General features: G+C 43.2%; 1 protein-coding gene across 7 annotated transcripts in view; it reads left to right on the top strand.

Annotated features, from left to right (window-relative positions):
- Positions 1-21,816, top strand: part of klhl32 (kelch-like family member 32) — a 181,540-nt gene that overhangs the window by 95,201 nt on the left and 64,523 nt on the right. For 5 of the 7 annotated variants that reach the window (XM_069888314.1, XM_069888310.1, XM_069888306.1 and 2 more), the window contains one exon: positions 370-585. The exons of the other annotated variants lie outside the window; for them this stretch is intronic. In XM_069888314.1, the coding sequence (XP_069744415.1) occupies positions 370-585 (216 nt within the window). The remainder of the gene's footprint in view (positions 1-369; positions 586-21,816) is intronic. 7 annotated transcript variants of the gene reach the window in all.

Below are 21,816 nucleotides of genomic sequence, written 5' to 3' on the forward strand. Positions count from 1 at the left end.
AGGGACTGGTGCGTCAACTTTTTACAATTCATATGAATGACTTGGATGAAATTTTCCCCAAATCCCCCCTTACCTGTTTTAATCTTTTAGAAGATTGTATAGTACTGTGATCACCTTGCTAATGCTCTTCTACATATAGAATCAAGCTAGAATGACCCAGAGGCAGGAATCTAATTTTTTTTATACTGGTCCATCTAGAATCTGCCTGGAAGACTCACTCTCTATAGTATTTTCCAATATCTATCTTGTCATTTAATTAGAGCAGTGCTACCTGTAATAATCTGAAATATATAATTATGAAATTGTATATAGCTGGCAGACTCTGTTAATTTAATTGACAGAAATGTCATTATCTTTTTGTTTTTATAGGAGCTGACTAGTTTTAATTATTTGGATTTATATAAACTTGCTGACCTGTTTAACCTCACACTGCTGGAGGAAGCTGTGGTGAACTTCCTGGTCAAGCACCTTTCTGAACTATTAAAGAACCACCCAGATAAGGTCATGGCTCTCCCATACAGACTGCTTCGTGAGGTTCTAAAGAGTGACCGTCTGACATCATTGAGTGAGGAGCAGATATGGCAGGTATTATAAAAGCTGAGATTTATTTAATAACCTGTGCCATGTTCCAACTTCTGGTCTTCATTGATAAGTTTAAAAACAATTTCTTATGGTACTATAGATGATACTCTTCATATTTTTATTAACGTGGGAAGTGTGTGACCCTTGAGCTTACATGTTATTTGCTTGTTCCCATCAAATCCCTGTTCTTTTGTTGCAGTGTCTGTACTCCAAATATCCAGTAGATGGTGATAAATAGCACTCAACTACTGAATCCCAATCCAGACACTTGAGAGGATTTTCATCTTCCTTACTGCTTTAGCATCAGAGACCACTATGAATTAAAGATAAAACTGGTAACCTTCCTGAACTGTAGTATTCAACTTATTTATATTTCTGTTACAAAGAAATGGTTCAGATTAAAAATAATTCTCTTGTCAAGTTTTACATTCAAAAAGTTCTTCTGACCCCATTGTGGCTTTAGGTTTCTCCTCCAGACTAAATATAAATATTTTTTCAAATTGTTTGAATTACTTCATTGAACCCTGCTGAAGCATGAAAAATTAGGAGAGTGGACTAATTTCCAGCACTATTCCAACTGAAAATAACTTTCACACGGTAAAGGGCTCCTCTGATGATCTGTCTGTCTCCTGCGAATGTAATAATCTTTCCATGTAGGGTGAGGGACTTCTACGAACTGCTTATTGACTATTCATTTAAGGCTGATAACCTTTCCTCAGAGCATTCTGCTTTGATGATCATAATATAGAAAGGGAAATAATTCACAGGTAAAATTGAGATCACTCAACCATACACATACCAATATTTCTAATAAAAAAGCTCGGTCACTATAAGATATGCATTGTGTAGGGAGAAGGTGAGGGACAGTTGATGCTCTTCAAGAACATTATTTCTAAAACCGTTTGTTGCTGCATCAAATTATATCCATTTTGCAATAATTAGCTGAGTTTGAAGTTTGGGAACGTGAGATTGATATAACCATATAACAATTACAGCATGGATACAGGCCATTATGGCCCTTCTAGTCCGTGCTGAAACTCTTACACTCTCCTTGTTCCACTGACATGCATTCTGCCCATAACCCTCCATGCCCTTTTGATCCATATAGCTATCCAACTTTTTCTTAAAAGACAATATTGTGCCTGCCTCCACTACTTCTACACAGACACCACTTTCTGAGTAGAGAAACTCCATCTTGTGTAACACTTAAACTTTTTCCCCCTAACTCTCAGCTCATGTCCTCTAGTTTGAATCTCCCCTATCCTCAATGGAAAAAGTCTATCCACATCTACTCTATCTATCCACATCTACTCTATCTATCCCCCCTAAAATTTTTAAAACCTCTTTCAAATCCCCCCTCAGCCTTCTATGCTCCAAGGAAAAAAGACCTAACTTGTTTAACCTTTCTCTATAACTTAGATGCTGAAACCCAGGTGTCATTCTGGTGAATCTTCTCTGTACTCTCTCTATTTAGTTCACATCCTTTCTATAATTTGGTGACCAGCACTGAACTCAATATTCCAAATTTGGCTTCACCAATCCCTTATACAATTTTAACATTACCTCCCAACTCTTATACTCTATGCTCTGGTTTATAAAGGCCAGAATTCCAAAGGCCTTCTTCACTACCCTATCTTCTTGAGATTCCACCTTCAGGGAACTGTGTACCATTATTCCTAGATCTTTCTTTTCAATTGCATTCTTTAACGCCCTACCTTTGACCATGTATGTCCTATTTTGATTAGTCCTACCAAAATGTAGCACCTCACATTTTTCAGCATTAAACTCCTGGCCAACTTTCAGCCCACTCTTCCAACTTGCCGAAATCTCTTTGCTGGAGTCCTTCTTACCTTTGCACTCTTGTGTCTGCCTAACAGAAAGAATTGAACGGCCAGGTTTTAACATGTTTCAATTTTGAGAGATGTGTGTGATTCTTTTTTGATATGGTAACAATAGTTCAGTAATTTTAGTCAACCGTGTAACATTTCTTTCAAATTATTGTTTTGTATAATGGTCTTACCGACTTGCCACCTTCAGGAGAAAACTGACTAATTTTCCAAACAATTTATCCTTTTATTAAACTGTTGTGGAACACAAATAAGATTTAATATTTATTACAGGTGAAAGAAATAGTTGATTTGCAAGCATGCTTTGTGACATGCCTTGTGACAGACTTTTTTAATTTTAGTTTGGTGGAATATTTATTTTTCTTGGTCAATTTTTTAGTGAATTTATTGCATGTAGAATTTTTACAGGTATTTCTTTATGGCATTTATATGCCTAGATTTGTAATGCCCAATCAAATTGAATGATAGCAATTAAGTCCACGCCACATAAAATCTTGGCTGCATGTGTTACATTCTAATTTTATTTCTCATCAACATATTTAAAATCCAATTGTAAGGCAGGTTACATGTTTATCTAACTTGATATGCTGTAATTACTGAACATACATTTTAAAATGTGTTTATGCCACACTCTGTAAAATGCATGATTAATAATTTTCACTTTTCATTTTCCATACATGATGGAAATTATTGGGACAAAAGATTACATTCAGAATATAAGTTTAAAGTTACATATTCAAGGCAAAACAGAGAAAACAAAATTGTTATTGTATGGTGTAAATTACATTCATTACATATTCACACTGCTTAAGTCTTCACCAAAGACAATGGGCTACGTTAATAATGCATTGTCAAATCCCAGCTCCTGGAATTTCTTCTTGATTTTGTGATGTCTAATTTTGAGCCTTGCCTATAAGTTATTGACTTATTCATGATTTCTGGATCTCGATAAGGAAAGTGATTTGTTTTAAACAAAAAAGACAACATTTAAAATAAATTGCATTCATTTATTTTTCCATAGCTCCCTGAAAATGGCAATACAAATGAATTGGGTCATGTTTGTCTTAATCAGTTGAGGCATTGAGTACAAAGGTTAGGAAATCATTTTGCAGCTGTATAAAATTAGAACACATTTGGTGTATTGTGTATAGTTCTGGTTGCCACTCGACAGGAAGGATATGGAGGCTTTGGAGTGGGTGCAGAAGAAGTTCACCTGGAGGTTTCCTGGATGGAAGAGTATTTGCTGTAAGGACTGGTTGGATAAATTTGGATTATTTTATCTGGAGCTTCAGAATCTGAGAGTTGACCTGATAGAAGTCTATGCAAATATGAAAGGCATAATTGGGCTAGGTAGTCAGAGTCTCGTCACAGAGTCTTGAGAAAGGGTGCAGGCTTGAAATGTCGGTAATATATCCTTTCCTCCTATGGATGCTGCGAGATCTGCTGAATTCCTTCAGCATCTCTGTGTTTTAACTGAAGTCAGAGTCTTTTCCCAAGGAAAAATTGTAAAATACCAGAGAACATAGGTTTAAGATGAAGGGGGAAAGTTTAAATGACAAAAAGTTCACGAAATTTAGAAGAGCATGGAAACAAGAGGTTGAATGAATAAGTATGATTAATGAAAATATAATTTGGACTACGTTTTGAGTTTGCTTCAGAGTGTTAGGCTCAATTGAGTGGATGGAGGTCATTTTATCCTGAGAACTGAAGGGTGCCCAATGATAAAATGCGTGGGTTGTTTCTTTCCAGCTCCACATAAATTGGTGATGCCTAAGTGGAAGAAGTGACAAAAAGCAATCTGAGGAACACAGTGGTTTGAGCACGATCAAAGGAAATTGTCAATATTTTGGGTTGAAGCCCTTTAGTTGAGGCTGAACCTGGAGAGGGGAGAAAGCTAATATAAGAAGAGGGCAGGGGAGGTGATTCTGACATGTGATCCTAATGTGTTTCATTGTATCCACATCACATTCTTTGAGCATTAGGGGTCACATTATAATAATTTACGGTCTGGCTTCTGAAGCTGTGTAGATTTTGGACAGATAGACTTTGCCCCTTTCACACTTGCAAGTGATCCCAGCAATCAAGTGCCAATTGGCCTTTAAAATGGCAAGTGTTTAAACAAAATCAGCTCAACACTGGCATTAGATGATGTCATCTCATGCTGGGGATTGACGGCCTCAACCCAAGTACAATCCCCTACATCTGCAGACGCGGCCGTTGCAATCAGGCAAGTGTGAAAGGTGTAATTGTATTGTGGGTTTGAAATGACCCAAGTTTTTGCATGAAGGAAGAAAAGATTAAAGTGAAGGTAAAATCTTTGCCATGGAGAAGATGCAGTGGGAGGGAGAGAGGGAGAGGAAATAAATAGCAATAGTGGATAATTTTTAAATAGCGTGGGAAAATTAGTAGCGCTATAGCGCACAATTTATAAACACCATTGGAAAAAAAACAGTGGCGGAGTTGACTTCCCAGAATACCATGCGGCAGAGAAACCCCTCTATGAATGCTCCATGTATTTACCCAGGCCTACAGCCCTTTTTCACCCGCATGGAATTCTGGGAGGGAAGGTCCGCCATTGCTTTTCCCACTGTATTTATAAATTGTATGCAATAGTGCTACCAACTTTCCTATGCTAAATAAATTGTGTGCTTTAGGGTACAAACTTTCCCATACTGTATAAATTGAGCCAAAGGGTTCATTCTGTGCTGGATATAAAGCTTAATTATGCTATAATTAGGCATGATTAATTTTGTTCATATAAAAGATCATAATACATTGGTCAGGATTTAGGGCAGGTCCACCATCACTCAATGCATCATGATGTCACCAGTAGAAGGTAGAACAGTCCTAACCCCGGGGATGGCTCCTTGCAAGTGTGAAGGCATTCAGTGTCCCAGTTGGGAGTGGTCCTGGGTGAAAAGCTGAAGCCCATTCCTACCCCAGGACACTGAATGGCTAATTTAGTGAGATGCAAGTGTGAAAGGGGCTATTGAATGTGGGCTCAAAGATCAATGGAATACATTGAGAAGGACTTCTGAGTTCAGAATTTGTTGAGCAAAAATGTAATGTGGAGTAAGAAAGGTAGCATATTAGGTGCTTTGAGAAATGGCTTGATAGCTTTAGGAAGGGGTTTACAAACATTTTACAGAGAATGAAATCCAAGTCTCTGTAACAATCAAGGTACCAAAAAAGAACAGCAGCAGATGGAAAGGTGATGTGGTAATATTCTTCTTGTTCTGTGATGGCGTCTTGTCGGGGAAGAGGCTTAAAAGAAATCCTGAACTAGAAGAACAACATTCATAGCTGAGGCAAGTATTCCCATTTATAGTTGCTACTTTGCTGTGCTGCATTAAAGTCTGAAGGTTTTAAGAAAACTGAGGTCCTCCATCAGCCAGCTCCCCACCATGACTACCAGCCCCCCCACATCTCCATCGGGCACACAAAACTCAAAACGGTCAACCAGTTTACCTATCTCGGCTGCACCATTTCATCAGATGCAAGGATCGACAGTGAGATAGACAACAGACTCGCCAAGGCAAATAGCGCCTTTGGAAAACTACACAAAAGAGTCTGGAAAAACAACCAACTGAAAAACCTCACAAAGATAAGCGTATACAGAGCCGTTGTCATACCCACACTCCTGTTCGGCTCCGAATGATGGGTCCTCTACCGGCATCACCTACGGCTCCTAGAACGCTTCCACCAGCGTTGTCTCCGCTCCATCCTCAACATCCATTGGAGCGCTTTCATCCCTAACGTCGAAGTACTCGAGATGGCAGAGGTCGACAGCATCGAGTCCACGCTGCTGAAGATCCAGCTGCGCTGGATGGGTCACGTCTCCAGAATGGAGGACCATCGCCTTCCCAAGATCGTGTTATATGGCGAGCTCTCCACTGGCCACCGTGACAGAGGTGCACCAAAGAAAAGGTACAAGGACTGCCTAAAGAAATCTCTTGGTGCTTGCCACATTGACCACCGCCAGTGGGCTGATATCGCCTCAAACCGTGCATCTTGGCGCCTCACAGTTTGGCGGGCAGCAACCTCCTTTGAAGAAGACCGCAGAGCCCACCTCACTGACAAAAGGCAAAGGAGGAAAAACCCAACACCCAACCCCAACCCACCAATTTTCCCCTGCAACCGCTGCAACCGTGTCTGCCTGTCCCGCATCGGACTTGTCAGCCACAAACGAGCCTGCAGCTGACGTGGTCTTTTTACCCCCTCCATAAATCTTCGTCCGCGAAGCCAAGCCAAAGATTTTGATATTATAAATCCCAAACAAAGAAACTATCATTGTGGTTTCACCACTCCCAGTGCCTCAGTTTGGTAATGTCGAAGCATCTGTTTAAGAAAAAGCATACATTTGTTCTAACACGCTGTGAGGTTATTTTTGTTTAGACCAGACCCTGTAGTCTCTTGGTTTATGTCTCTAAATTGATATTTTTGTGATTCTGTGATTAAACTCTTAGGTTTGATCTGTCCTGTTTTAATAACCTGCCTTAACCTTAGGATGAACGACAGCTCACTGCCTGCCAAAAACATTGTCAGCATGGATTCTATTAATTTTTAGATCATTCTTGTCCCATTGGAGAATGATTTGGAATTTCTTGCTCCTTAAAAGATGGCAACTGGTAACCAGAAAGCAATACATTTAATTAGCTATTAGGCAGATTTGATCTGTGTTTGGAAGTCTCAATTTAGAAGGGAGAAAGAGGATTTCCCACACGTGGAATTCTTGGTACTGTAAACATTCACAATCTTCGTCCGCGAAGCCAAGCCAAAGAAACATTCACAGTGATGAGCAGAACTGCCAGTTTGCAAGAGTCACACCACCCTTGCTGGATAAGAATGTGAAGGAGAAGGAGCAATGATTTATAACTGATCATTGAACATAGAACAATGCTGCACAGTGCAGGCCCTTCAGCCCTCGATGTTGTGTCTGTAACGATCTTGTCCTTGCTGCATGCATCACTTGGTCTTTGTGGAAGTCTTAGTTGTGTGAGTAGAACCTTTTTCTACAGTGTTTGCCAGATGGATAAATGAAAGTGGAGTTTATCTGTGATGCTAGGGTACTGATGGCTGAGGCAGGAACTTGTGGATCTCCTGAAATCTGAGATGTAAAATCATTTAAACCATCGCACATAACATCTACAGGGCAGGAACAGGCCATTTGTCTGTACTCATTTATACTCTTTATTTATACTCACCTCCTCTCTTCTTCTTGAGCTAAATGCTTTATTCTTTCTCCCAAATGCTCTTATCCAGCCTTCCACTGCATGTACTTATCCGATTTGCTTCAACCATTCCATCGTTGTAACCACATAAATTTACACTTGAATATGCCCCCTATTCTTGCCTCCAAATGTTCTACTTCACATTTACATTCAACCTCATTTGCCGTATTTCTCTATTTTGCAACTTTATTGACGTTTGACTGCGTGTCTAGAATGGCCTCATTTGTGAGGTGTTACCTCAAATATCGTATTCCCTCAGCACTGCATTGAAGCATCAATCTGGATTATGTGGTCCAATCTATACTGGGATTTCACTTCCAGGCTAAGTGTGCTGCCAGCTGAGTCGATCTGACATTTAATAGTTCACTGCTTGCACTCCTGTAAGCTATTATAGTGTGTGACATAGTTTTGTATTTAATTTTAACTCCAGCATTTTAAATATTAATGTCTTACACATCATTCGGGTTTGGCAATTATTTTGATCTGTTTGCCAAGTTAAATATTACATCACTTCTCACACAAGGAGATCAGATTGAAAGATAGGCTAAGTTTTACCTTGCCGGAGAGCTGGGTCTGTTGTGTGGAAACTTTGCACTTCATGCTATTGCCTGATTGATACTTGCTGCAGCTCATTACTCCTGTTTGTTTCACGGTGCCCATTGTAAGCAGGCAGGTCCCATAGTACGTGCATTTCAATCTTGCTTGAGGCAGTGCTGCCTTGACTCCATCTGAATCACTGCCTGCATTTTTTTTAAAGTAACTAAATGGTTCAATCACATCAAAGTACATACTCAAGGGTATTTTCAGTAGCTGCAGTTGGCAAGATATCTTGTACTGACTGAAAGCTCTGACCAGGGCAAGGACAGCTGTTTATTTTTGAAGTTTCAAGACCAACCTTATGCTATTAAGCAATTACCTTAAAAGCAATAATGCATTTAAATATTTGAGTCTTATATGATGTGGTATATTGTAGAAATATTAAATAACTCTAAGCTGGTTACAGTATCAGAATATTGTTAAACCTAATTCAATACTTAAATCATTTTAAATATATTTTGAAGATTCAAAGTTGTAAAAAAAAAGTGAATGTTTCTTTTTTCTACTCTAAAATTGTTGTGGGTATATTAGAGGGTACAGTTGGTGTTGCCTTTTGCAGAATTTACATTTTGCCAAATTTCAAAATTTAGGTGAATATCCAATTACCTGAGGCAGTCAGAATTTGTGTGTCAAATCAAATTTTCCATCCTCTCCAAATTTGCAACTAGTTTTAGGATGTATCCAAGGTTTTCCATGATAACCTTTCAGATTCTACTTTGGTTATCAGTTCAGAAGCTGAGCCAATATGGCATTTCTGCCATATCAAGTGTCAAGAAGGCTCCAAGATAATTGATCTAGTGTGGCTGAGAAATAAAACATAATTAGGGCTCCATGACAAAATGACATACTGGATGCTCAACTACCAGTATTAAGCAGGGCAGTGTAAGCACAGTCCATCGCAAATTATCTCAATATCCCCATTCTGCATTTTAGGATGGTATGATTTCTGGGGCAAAGTGGTGATTAGAAGGCCTGTCCTCCTCTGTTTTTGGTGATACTTCAGAGCTCCTCAAATTAATAAAACTATTACTTAATGATTGCTTAAAATAAGTGGTTTATTTTTAATCCAATATTATTGGCTCAGTTTCCCATAGCTTTATAATTACGATAGTGTTCTCCTTGAAGCTGCAGTTTAACTTGTAGTATTTGGAGTCAATTAACAGGCATGTATTGTTAGCCAATTATAGGTTCAGTGAAGCATAAGTACTTGTTTTTGCTATTAAAGTAAACAGAAAATTTTAATAATAAAACTCAACAATAAAATAAAATTAACTGAACCATGATATCTCCAGTGTAGTTAAGTTCAAGTATTTCTGCTGAGGTTATACTGTTAATGCAATATATTGTGGAAAAATGTAATATGCAGCCTTGGGTGAAGATTGGATAGTCTACAGGATTAGTGTCAGCATTCTTTATAGAAGTGAAACTTGATGGGCAGGCTGGAGACAGATCTACGAAATCTCATTAAATTGTTGAATTGTTCATTACCAAGCTCTCTGGCTTTAATAAAGTGCTCATTGACTTTCCAGCATCCTCAATCCCACACAAAAAAAGAGAATAGCAACTTGGAAGGTTGTTAGCCATGCAAGGAGAAAATGGAACAAAGCAGAACAGTCAAATTAAAGAGAGAGAGAGAGAGAGCAATCAGCTTTCAGAGGAAGATTCTGCCACACACTTTACTTCAATACCAGAGGCGTGCACTGAAGGGTTGGGAAACCCAGTATGCAGCAAACGGGCCTAACAACTCAGAAACTTGCTGCAATCAGATGAAAATGAGACCTGCCACAGTGATGATTACCTGCGGCTCTCTGATCATCTGCCTCTTTTTACTTAATGAGCAACATGAGGAATTCATGCTGTTTTCAAATGTGTGGGGCTGAAAAAGCTCCAGGGCTGAGTTTAGATAAAAAAAATTCACACGTATATTCAAAATTCTTGAAGGGATTGCTGAATATTAAAACTATGTATTCCTTATAATTATCAAAAATAGATTTATTTTAAATATCTCACTAAAACCTCTGGATTTTGTATGACATATTGTGTTTCTAAAACAATCGTTACGAAAAATATAATGATCCATATGGTAAAGTGAAATAGCAAGTCTTTATAATTTTAATACAAAGGTATTAAAATTTTAAAATTCAGCTGCAGGTAAGAAATTGTTAGTTTTACCAGCAACAGCTCCATCAGCGATTAAAACTGAGGGAAGATCTAGTGGGGCAGCTATTTTGGTAAGGGCTATTTAGAGGTGGAAGCGCTGCTAGCGATCACAGTTTGAACATTGGTGAATACCAAGCTTGGCTAAGGAGGGCAAGCAGCAATAAAATAAGGCAAGATAAGATTTTTTTTCTGAAGTTTGCTTTTTTACTGAAGGGGCTGAAATGGTGGTCAATGGAGTGGTCTTTTCTTCATGTCAGATCAGGGGCAGGTTGGTGTCCCTGATAACTACATTAGCAGGAAGCTTGACCAGCTGCAGTTCCTCGTAGACCACATGGATCAGATGCAGTGGCAGTTGGACTTCTTGAGGAGCATACAGGAGGCAAAGTGTGTGTCAGGGAGGTCTTTGATTCAGAGGTTCAGGTGGATAGAGAGGTAGGCAAGTAGTACAGGAGTCTTCCGTGGCTGCTCCCTTCTCAAACAATGCATCATTTGAGATACTGTTGTGAGGAGCATAGCCTTTCAGGGGAAAATGACAACAGCACCACAACTGGTTCAGCTACAAGCAGGTGAGGGCAAAGTCTAGGCAAGCAATAGCAATGGGACTCTTAATCAGAGGGACAGATAGGCATTTCTGTGGCTGCAAATTAGACTCCTGTAAGGTGTGATGCTCACTGGTGCCAGAACCAAGAATGTCTCCGAGTGGGAACAGGACATTCTGAAAGGGAAAGGTGAGCAGCCAGAAGTCATGATCGATACTGATTCCAACGACAGAGGCAGGGAGATAAGATCCTGCCAAGGGAGTTTAGGTAGAAAACTAAAATGTTAGACTTCAAGGGTTGTAATCTCATGATTACTCCTTAAGCCATGTGCTAGCACAGCAGGGAATGGTAAGATAATACAGTTAATTGTGTGGCTAAGTAAAGTAGCTGGTATGAGGGGAGAGTTAAAGGTACATGGATTTCTTGTCTCTTTTCCAGGGTAAGTGGGATCAATACAGGAGGGAAAGGTTGCACCTGAACTGAATGGGCACTAATATCCTGGTATGGATGCTGGTGTTACTTTGAGATGGTGCGGGGGTGGGGGGGGGGGGGGAGTTGAGGAGAATTAAACTGGTCTGCCTGAGGAGTGGATCCAACAGCAGTATTATGGCTGATGAGATTGTTAAGACAAACATAAAAGTTAAAGTGAGCAAGTTCAGACAAGCAGGGGTAAGACATGGAGTGAGGATGGTCTGTAGACTAAATTCAGGTATGGTGGAGAAGCTCAGGGTTTGGATGGATAACTGGGTAAGGGATATCCTGCAAAAGCTATTACAGAAGCATGATGGAGTGACATCTCAATGTTCTGGGCACAATTAATAGAGGTGGTTGGAAGAGAGGAGTGGGAGTTATTTTTAAAAATAAGGGGAACATCACAGCAGTACCAAGCAAATATTTTCTTGGAAGATTGTTCAGAGAGATAATAAGGTGGAACTCTGAAATAAGGGGATGATCACTTGGGAATTATACTATATGTTCTCAAAGAGTCAGCAGAAATCAGAGAATCAAGTATGTATGAAGATTGGAAATCGCTGGAAGATTAGTAAAATACAAAAGTCTGCAGACACAGTCATGAAAGTAAAAAACATGAAGCTATTCAATCAGTGTACTTTATATAGCATAGAAAAAATATATACAACCAATGTTTTGGGCTTGAGCCCTTCATGAAAAAATGGAGGCAAAATGATGGGGGGGAGGGGGAATAGGGAGGGGGAGGAACACAGTCCCACAGGCAGGAGATTACAGGTAGATACAACAGAAGCCTAATAGCCTGAATATGCATGAGAGTGTCTGATCACGGAAGCTAAGGAGGGTCAGGCCTGGTCAGTACTTAGAGGTGAAATACCTGGGAACAGCAGGTGCTGTTGGTTTCTGTGAGGAGCACTGGACAAAGTAGACGAAAGTCAAAGAATTTTATGTATGTTACATTCTAAATGTAGTATTATGTGATAATAATGGAACCTTTACCTTATAAGGGAGGGAGGGCACGCTAGCAAGGAGGGGGAGGGGGTAAAAGGCTCTGTGAATGGAAGGGAATGGAGGGCTAGAGGAAAGAAGGCAAAGGAAATGGGAAGGGAAGAGACTGGGTCGTATTTTTCAGAGTGGGAGTTGGTGTGGTGGAGGGTTATGGTGGTCGGAGGGTGGAGGTGATAGGTGGGAGGGGGGTCAGGGGAGAGATGGAGGGTAGGGGAAGTCAGAAAGTAGAGATGATAGGTTATGGGGGTTAGAGGGGGGAGGTATAGGGTTAGGGAGGTCAAAGGGTGGAGATGGAAGGTATAGTATTATGTACAGTTTTGGACACCTAACTACAGAAAATGTATCAATAAGATAGAAAGAGCGCAGAGAAGAGTTACTAGGATGTTGCGTGGATGTCAGAAACTGAATTACACAGGTTAGGACTTCATTCTCTGGAATGTAGAAGGATGAGGGGAGATTTGATAGAGGTGTCTAAAATTATGAGGGGGATAGACAGAGTAAATGTAGATAGGGTTTTTCCACTGAGGGTAGGAGAGATACAAGCCAGAGGACATAGGTTCAGAGTGAAAGGGAAAAGTTTAGGAGGAGTATGGAACGAGCTGCCAGCTGAAGTGGTGAATGTGGGCTCAATTTTAACATTTTAGAAGAATTTGGACAGGAACATGGATTGGAGGGGCATGAAGGGCTATGGACTGGATGCAGGTCAGTGGGACTATGAAAAAAATGGTTCACCATGGAAGTGCTGAAGGGGCCTGGTTCTGTGCTATAGAGTTCTATGGTTCTAAAAGGGTAATGAGGAAGAGAATAGGTCCCCTTGAGGAACAATCTGGTCATAAATATGTGGAGACACAGGAGATGGCAAGGTCTTAAATATGTTTCTCATTTTATTTAACATGGTGAAGGGATTGCAGCTTAAAGAATTAAGGGAAATGAATAGTGATGAGTTTGAACATATCCACAGTACAAAAGAGGAGGTGGTGGCAGTCTTCATGTACTTTAAGGTGCATACATCTCTGGGACCTGTCCAGGTGTCTCCTATGAATTGTGAGAAACTAGGAAAGATATTATGGGGCCTCTGACCGAGATGTGTGTATCTAGTTTAGACATGGGGAAGACTGGAGGGGGGCCTTAAGAACAGCTGCAAGAACAAGATGGTGAGCATGACATCATGAAGTCATAGGAAAAGTCAGAAAGACTTCAGTATGGCCAGTGCCTCTGCCTCATCTTTGTTTTCTTCTCTCCTGAATGGGAATTGAAGAAGCTGCCCTTAATCTTCTTCATTCCAGTGATACTACTCCATCTGTGCATGAGTTTAGTTATAATATTCTCTGACAAGTCTAATGGGTAGCTTTCTAGTGAATGTGTTTAGATCTCCCCATGAGCTGATAAGAGCAACTTACCCTTTGGCAAGAGGAGAATAAGAGCATCAAGTGCGTGGGAACACAACCAGCTCTGGTTTTCTGTCTAATTCACATGCTATAATATTCATCTTAAATCCTGGAATTCCCTCTGCAATAACCATGAGGGATATTTTGAATAAAACAGAAAATAGTGGAAACATCCAGCAGGTCAGGCACTATCTATGAAAAGAGAACCCAAGTTGACATTTTAGGTTGAGACCCTTTGTCAGACTCCTCTTATTAGCTTCCATTGATTCCATGGTGTCCAGTGGCCAACAGATTGCACTTCATGCCCACACCTTTCAGTCTTCACCATTTTTTTAACCGAAATAAATACAATAAAGTCATCATGCATAACACTCTTGGACATTGACATTCTCAGGAGAATATGGTTCTCTCATCATCTTGTTTAATATTTATTAATTAATCAATTCCATCAGAATGGATTTTCATTTACCTCATTTACCCTTGATGGTGTTTGGTATATATTTCTCGATCATTATAATTGTTTCTGTTGTAATACCTTCACCCATTTCCCTTTGAAGTAGTGGAAGATTGCACAAGCCAATTACTGTTTGACAGACTGCCATTGAATCACTGCTTCCAATGTGGTGGAATGGTTTGAGGAAGTCCTCACACCAGGTTTCTTGCTGAAAATTGACTAAACATAGAGCTAGGGTTTGAACTATGCACCTTGTAATCAAGCACAAAAAAAATCCTTTGAATAGACCAAATCTGCAACAGAAGTACATTTAAAGGTACTAACATTGAAATTATAACACAAAACTAAAAACATTTGCCATCTGTAACTGCTTGAACTATAGTCTTCTTTTCTCTCTCACATACCCATTCTGAAAAATTGATGTAATCTCCAGTTGTATCACTGGCACCAGTGATGCATCTCACTCCTTCACCACTGCACCACCGAAAAGAAAAATTCTCCTGTTCTTTATTATAAAATTGTTCCATTTAATTAATCACTGTGAATTGCTTTCAGATATCATGAGGTCCTGAAAGACAATATTAATCAGTGGTTTTAAAACTGCCCCCCCAAACTCACATTCCACCTTAAGTAATCCCTATGCCATAAGTGTTCTGTAAGGGATTGTTTAAGGTGGTATGTGAATGGGGAGGGAAGGTTGAGAATCACTGCTCTAGACCTAATTGTTAGTGAAATGATTTGGTTGAGAAAAATTGTCTCTGGCCCATTTCCTTTGGAGTTCTGAAACCGTGCACATAACGAGTCATTTAGGTACGATTAAAACAATGGTTTTCAAAATGACTACTCTCACAATATTTTAGAGTCATTTAGATCTGGCATTCTTAATGGGGCCACACACCCTCTCACCTCCCCTGGGTCAGAGCATATTTAAAGGGGGGGGCACAAAAATGAAATGATAAAATATTTTTTATGCTTTTATATACTTGATAGGAGAGAAGAACAGAAGAAACAAACTAAACTTGACTGCTTCACAGGAAAGGGAAACCATTAACTTTGTTCAGCATCCTAAGGAGGCCATAGTGTTACAAGCCCAAGGACCCCAAAACCCAGCAGCAATAGACATTCACCAAGACAAGTGGTTTTTAAAACAAAATTTATTTTTAATCAACTTCAAACATGAAAATAGAATTAAACTTTAACTTAGCTCGATACTTATACTATATACTAACCCAAATTACACCCTTCTAATTCTAAGAGCATGTGTATGTAATGTGTGTGTAAATTCAAGAAAAGTTCTTTGATTCACAGTTCAATCTCACTTCTCCTTCTTCCAAGTTCTCTGGTTGCAGGCAATCAGCACACTGGGCACAGAATTTAACATGTATAAAGTTCACAAGGCTTTGGTGCTTGAAAGATAAATATTTACCACTCAGGAAGATTCTTGTAAGGTTTGCAGAGAGAGATTTGTTGTTCCAGGACTTCCACAACTGAGGTACTGTAGTGGTGGCTACACTGCTCCTGCAATAACACACAACCAGACGGGTTGAGCTCAGTGAACAGACTTGTTTATTGCAGGCTGCTGGGCTGCACTTATACTCCCAGCCCGGACCTGGCTGAGAACCGCACTGGAGGGCACTGACGTCACCCGGGCGTCACGTGGTCCCGAAGCGTGGGTTTCTGTGCCCCGAGCTAGAAGGAAGGGAAACCACCGATGGTACCATTTTGGTTGGCTGCCCCGCCGCTTGGCTTACAAGCGGGACCAGTTCGCCTACCTTGTGGTGAGCCGTCACACAGCGCCCCCCAGAACTGGCGCCAATGACCTTTTTTGCCAGGCAGCCTCGCTTCTTGGGCTGGGCATCTACCACGGGCTCGGTGGGATCGAGGTGCGCTGGCTTCAGTCTGTCCATGGTAAACAGCTCCCGCCTGCCGCCCATGTCCAGCGTGAACGTTGAGCCGGAATGCTGTTCAACCCTGTTCGGCCCCTTGTACGGTCGTTTCAGAGGTGCCGCGGTCGGGCCCCGCCGTACGAAAACGTACTCCGCGGAAAGCAGTTCGCCAGGAACGTGAGACGGGCGGGTGCCATGCCTGGGCAGCGGTGGGGGATTGAAGGAGTCAAAGCGTGCCCTGAGGTGAGGAAGTAGTTCGTGTAGCAACCGCTGGGGATTGTGAGGTGCGTTGATGAACTCACCAGGTAGTGCCAGCGGCGCACCGTAGACCAGCTCAACTGATCACACCTGCAGATCTTCCTTGGGAGTGGAGTGGATGCCCAGGAGCACCCAAGGCAATTCGTCTGTCCAGTCAGGACCGGTGAGATGGGCCATGAGCGCCGACTTTAGGTGGCAGTGCAGATGTTCGACCAGTCCATTGGCCTGCAGGTGGTGGGCTGTGGTGCAGTGTAGCTGTATCCCCAACCTGTTGGTGAGTTGTGCCAAGAGCACAGATGTGAACTGGGCGCCCCAATCGCTGGTGAGGTGAGCCGGAACGCCAAACTGGGTGACCCAACCATGCAACAGTGCTCGGGAGCAGGAGTCGGTGGAGGCGTCTGGCATCGGGATCGCCTCGGGCCAATGAGTGGTGCGGTCCACCACCGTAAGCAGGTAATGGTTGCCCTGGGAAAGGGGTAAGGGCCTGATGATGTCCACGTGAATGTGGCTGAATTGTTCCCGGATGTGCTCAAACTCCTGTATGGGCGCCCTGGTGTGCCTGTGCACCTTGGATGTCTGGCAATGGGTGCATGTTCTGGCCCAGCCCACGATCTGCTTCCACAGCCCATGCCATACGAACCGTTCTGCCACCATCCGGACTGTGGACCTGATGGACGGATGTGAAAGGTTGTGGATGTGACGGAAGACCTGGCTGCGCCGCGGGGTGCCTAAGGAGATATCGCACAGGATGGTGCCTTTGCCACTCGGAGTCGGGAGGTCTCGGAACCGCAGGCCGGTGATGGCGGTCTTGAAAGCCCTCATCTCATCATCAGCTTCCTGGTCCCGGGTGTCAGCGTGCACATAGCTGGTCACGAGAGTTCATCGGCAACCACATTGTCCTTCCCTGCCTTGTGCCGAATGTCAGTTGTAAACTCCGACACGAAGGAGATGTGACACTGCTGGCGGGCCGACCAGGGATCCTTTGCCATCGTGAGTGCCTGGGTGAGGGGTTTGAGGTCAGTGATATGGTAAAAGTCCTCCCTTCCAAAAAATAGTGGAAATGCCACACCGCCAGGTACATGCTAAGTAACTTGCGGTTGAAGGCATTATACTTGCATTCCGGCTTGCGGAGCAGGTGGCTGAAGAATGCCAACAGCTTCCTATGTCCATTCACCTGCTGCTCCAGGACGGCGCCGATGGCTGTGGCAGAGGCAGTGACAGAGAGTACCGTGTGCAGGTTGGTGTGCGGGTGGGCGAGCATGGCGGCCTTTGCGAGGGCGTCCTTGGTGGCCTCGAATGCTGTGCAGGTTTCTGGGTTCCAAACGAGCATCTTGTGCTTGGCTGCGATGAGGGTGAACAGCAGCTGCATGATGCGCACAGATCCCGGGATGAAGCAGTTGTAAAAGTTGACCATACCCGCGAACTCCTGCAGCCCCTTGAGGCTGTCCGGGCATGGAAACTCCCTGATAGCGGCGACCTTCGCAGGAGCTGGCGTGGCTCCTTTGGCCTGATGGTATGGCCCAGGAATTGCATGGACTCTTTCCCGAACTGACACTTGGCCGGGTTGATGGTAAGGCTGAAGTCAGCCAGCCAGGAGAAAAGGGCCCGTAGGTGGGCCTTGTGTTGTGCTCGGTCCTTGCTGGCGACGAGGATGTCATCCAAATAAATAAAGACGAAATCCAAGTCCCTATCCACAGAGTCCATGAGGTGCTGGAAGGTCTGAGCAGCGTTCTTGAGCCCGAATGGCATGCGCAATAATTCAAACAAGCCAAAATGGGTGATGATGGCCATCTTGGGTATGTCCTCTGGTGATATCCACGCACCAGGTCAACCTTGGAGAAGACCAAGTGTAGGTTGGCTGTAAAATCCTGGATGTGAGTGATGGGGTAACAGTCAGGAATGGTTGCCTCATTGTGCCGTCGATAGTCTCCGCAGGGACACCAGCCACCAGAGGCTTTCGGGACCAAGTGGAGTGGCGAGGCCCACGGGATGTCAGACCGCTGAATGATCCCCAGCTCCAACAGGTGCAAAAACTCCTCCTTCGCTACCTGGAGCTTGTCAGGTGGGAACCGGCATGCCTTGTCGTGAACTGGTGGCACTGGGTGGGGATGTGGTGGAACACCCCGTGGCACGGCAAGGCAGCAGAGAACTGTGGCTTGAGGAGTGTCAGGAACTCATCCAGGATCCGCTGGAACTAGTCTCTGAGCGTGCTGATTGTGGCCATCTGCGATTGCTCCGAGCGGGAGGCGTCAAGGCGAACGGCCTGGAAGGTACGGGCATCCACCAGGCGCCTACCTCGAATGTCCACCAGAAGCCCGTGTGTGAGGAGGAAGTCTGCACCCAGGTTGGCAGTCGGGAGGGACGAGATGGTGAACCTCCACGCGAAATTCCGTTGGCCAATTTGGAAGTGGACTGTCTTGTCTCCATTCGTCCGGATTGCCATTACGTTGGCCGCACGGAGAGGAGGTCCACGAGGTTGGTTCCTGGATTTGATGGCCATGACCAGGATGACGATGATCTGGGCTCCAGTGTCAACAAGGAACCGCCGGCCGCTGACTGAGTCCCGCAGGTAGAGAAGGCTGTGTAATCAGCCAGCCGCCACAGCCATTAACAGCGGCCAGCCTGGTTGTTTCCCTGGAACGAGCAGGGCTGATGACACTTCTGAGCCTTGGCTCCCCAGCGCTGGTGGTAGAAGCAGAGGCCTGAAGCGGATTCTGTGGCCTTGGTTATGCTTTTGGGGCCCCTGCAGGGGCCGGGTGCTCTACCGCAGTGCTAGGGGTGGGCTTGGCGTGGTCGTGCCCGTGCCTCATGACCTGTTGGACCGCTGAACCTTCCGAGAATCGTGTGAGCCATAGCTTTTGGGCCTTCTGGGTGACCTTCCTCGGGTCAGTGAAGCTCTCCTGAACCAGCAGTGGCCGGATGTCCCCGGGCATATGTTCGAGGAAGATGCGCTCGAAGAGTGGGCAGTTGGTGTCCTCACCCATGAGCACGAGCATCTCGTCCATCAGTTCCATCAGGGACCTGTCCCCCAGGGTGTCGAGGTACAGCATCCGAGCGGCACGCTGGTGTCTGGATAGTCCGAGGGACCCTGTAAGCATTCACTTGATGGTCTCATACTTGTCCTCGGCGGGTGGGTGCTGAACAAGGTGCAGCACGCGTCTGGTGGTGGCCTGGTCCAGGGCAGCGACCACGTGGTAGAATTTGGTTGTGTCGGACAAAATCTGCTGGAGGTGAAACTGGGCCTCTGCATGGCCGAACCAGATCTCTGGCTCCTGAACCCAGAATTTAGGCAGTTTTATGGCTATAGCGCTGATCCCAGGCTCGCTCATGATGGGTTCAAAGACATTTGAGCCAGTCGGGGTCACCAATTGTAGCAGCGGCTACACTGTTCCTGAAAGAACACACACAACCAGATGGGTTGAGCTCAGTGAGCAGACTAGTTTATTGCAGGCTGCTGGGCTGCACTTATACTCCCAGCCCTGACCTGGCTGAAAACCGTGCTGGAGAGTGCTGACGTCACGTGGTTCCCCAGCGCGGGTTTCTGAGCCCCGTGCTGGAAGGAAGGGAAGCCTCCGACGGCGCCATTTTGGCCGGCTGCCCCACCGCGTGGCTTACAAGCGGGGCCGGTTCGCCTGCCTTGTGGTGAGCCACCACAATCTGTTTTAAAATGTGTGAATGAATGTGACCTACTCTAAATCTTATAAATTCTCCCCAAATATTATTATTGTTACAATAGCAAAAAGAAATCTGAGAATGGCTGATCTAGGTGAGCATTTAGATCACCATGGAGTAGTATCTCAGGGCCAAGAATTGGTAAATGGGAATAGTTTGGATGGCTAATTGGCAAATGGCTAAAATGACTCAAACTAGTTGCCTTCCAAATCGCCTGCTCCATCTCTATGTTGACTTTCAGTGACCAGTTCACCAATAGATCCAGGTCTTTTTTTTAATCATCAACACTCTCTAATCTCTCATCTTTAAACAAACACTGTTTTTCAGTTTAGTGCACCAGAGTGGATAACTTCAAATTTTTCCACATTATATTCCATCTGCCATGTTCCTGCTGACTGACTCAGCTTGCCCTTATCTTTAGAAGCCTTCTTATTCTCTTCTTCCCATTGACAATTCCAGGTCCTTCAGTATCACCAAAAGGGAGCATATGATACACCTGCCCATGCTCTTCCCTGTACTCCCATGACTTCGTAACCAAGTTTGTCTTCAGCTCGGTCAACAATTTCACTGAGGACATGACGATTGTTGGCCATATATCTGGTTATGATCTCCAGGATGCAGCAAGAGAATCTGGTTGGATGGTTCTAGAACAATAATCTTGCTCTCAATATCCAAGGCGCTTATTGTTGATTTTAGGAAGTAGAGACTGAGGTAGCATCCCCATCCATATTAATGTGATGGAGGTGGAGAAGGGTCAGAACCTTCAAGTTCCTGGGAATATATATTTCAGAAGACCTCTCCTGAATCCAGCATAGTGAGGTAACTATGAAGAAGGCACACAATGCCTCTACTTTCTGAAGAGTCTGAGGAGATTTGGTATGTTGTTGGATACACTATCAAACTTCTACAAGTGCTCTATGGAAAGTATACTAACAGGTTGCATCACAGCAGGTTTGGGAATTTGAGTGTCCAGGAATGAAGGCGGCTCCAGAAGGTAGCAAACACAGCAAGGTCTATCACAAACTATGACCTACCATCCATTGAAGATATATATGTGAGGCTCTGACTCAATAAGGCAACTTACGTCATTACATCACTCTTGTCATTGCTACTTTTGGCCAGAAGGTACAGAGGCCTGAAGACAAACACCTTGAGGTTCACAAAGAATTTCTTTCCACAACTTCCCTTCTGACACCATTCAGGGTCTGCTCTGTCACTATCGAACGATTGTCTGTATTCTTGTGAAGTCACTTGTTTTGCACTATGATAACTGAATATTTATTATCCTTTTTTTCAATTTTTGTCTCTTTAATTCAATTAAATATACTACTGTAAGTTTTTTTTAGGTATTTTTGTTTTTGTTTTGCAAATTTCAGCTGAAGCAAACAAGAATTTTAGTGCATAAATACATTGTATAATGTATATGACAATAAATTATTATCATTATTTTGTCCCCTCAGCCAAATCATTGATATACATTGTGAATATTTCAGGTCTAATACCTGCAGTACCCCACTAGTTATCGTCTTCCAACCTGGGAATAATCTGTTTTTGACACCTTTTCTGCACCAATAATCAATACTCAATCTACTTTGTTAATATTAACCCCCTCTCCCCACACCAAACTCCTGGTAAACAAAAAAAAATCTGCAGATGTAATGTGCAGTCGACAAAAGTGCTGGAAAAACTCAGCAGGTCATGCAGCATCCAATAGAAAACAAAATGT

The sequence above is a fragment of the Narcine bancroftii genome, chromosome 6 (genome assembly GCF_036971445.1).
Source record: "Narcine bancroftii isolate sNarBan1 chromosome 6, sNarBan1.hap1, whole genome shotgun sequence".
Classification (NCBI taxonomy): Eukaryota; Metazoa; Chordata; class Chondrichthyes; order Torpediniformes; family Narcinidae; genus Narcine; species Narcine bancroftii.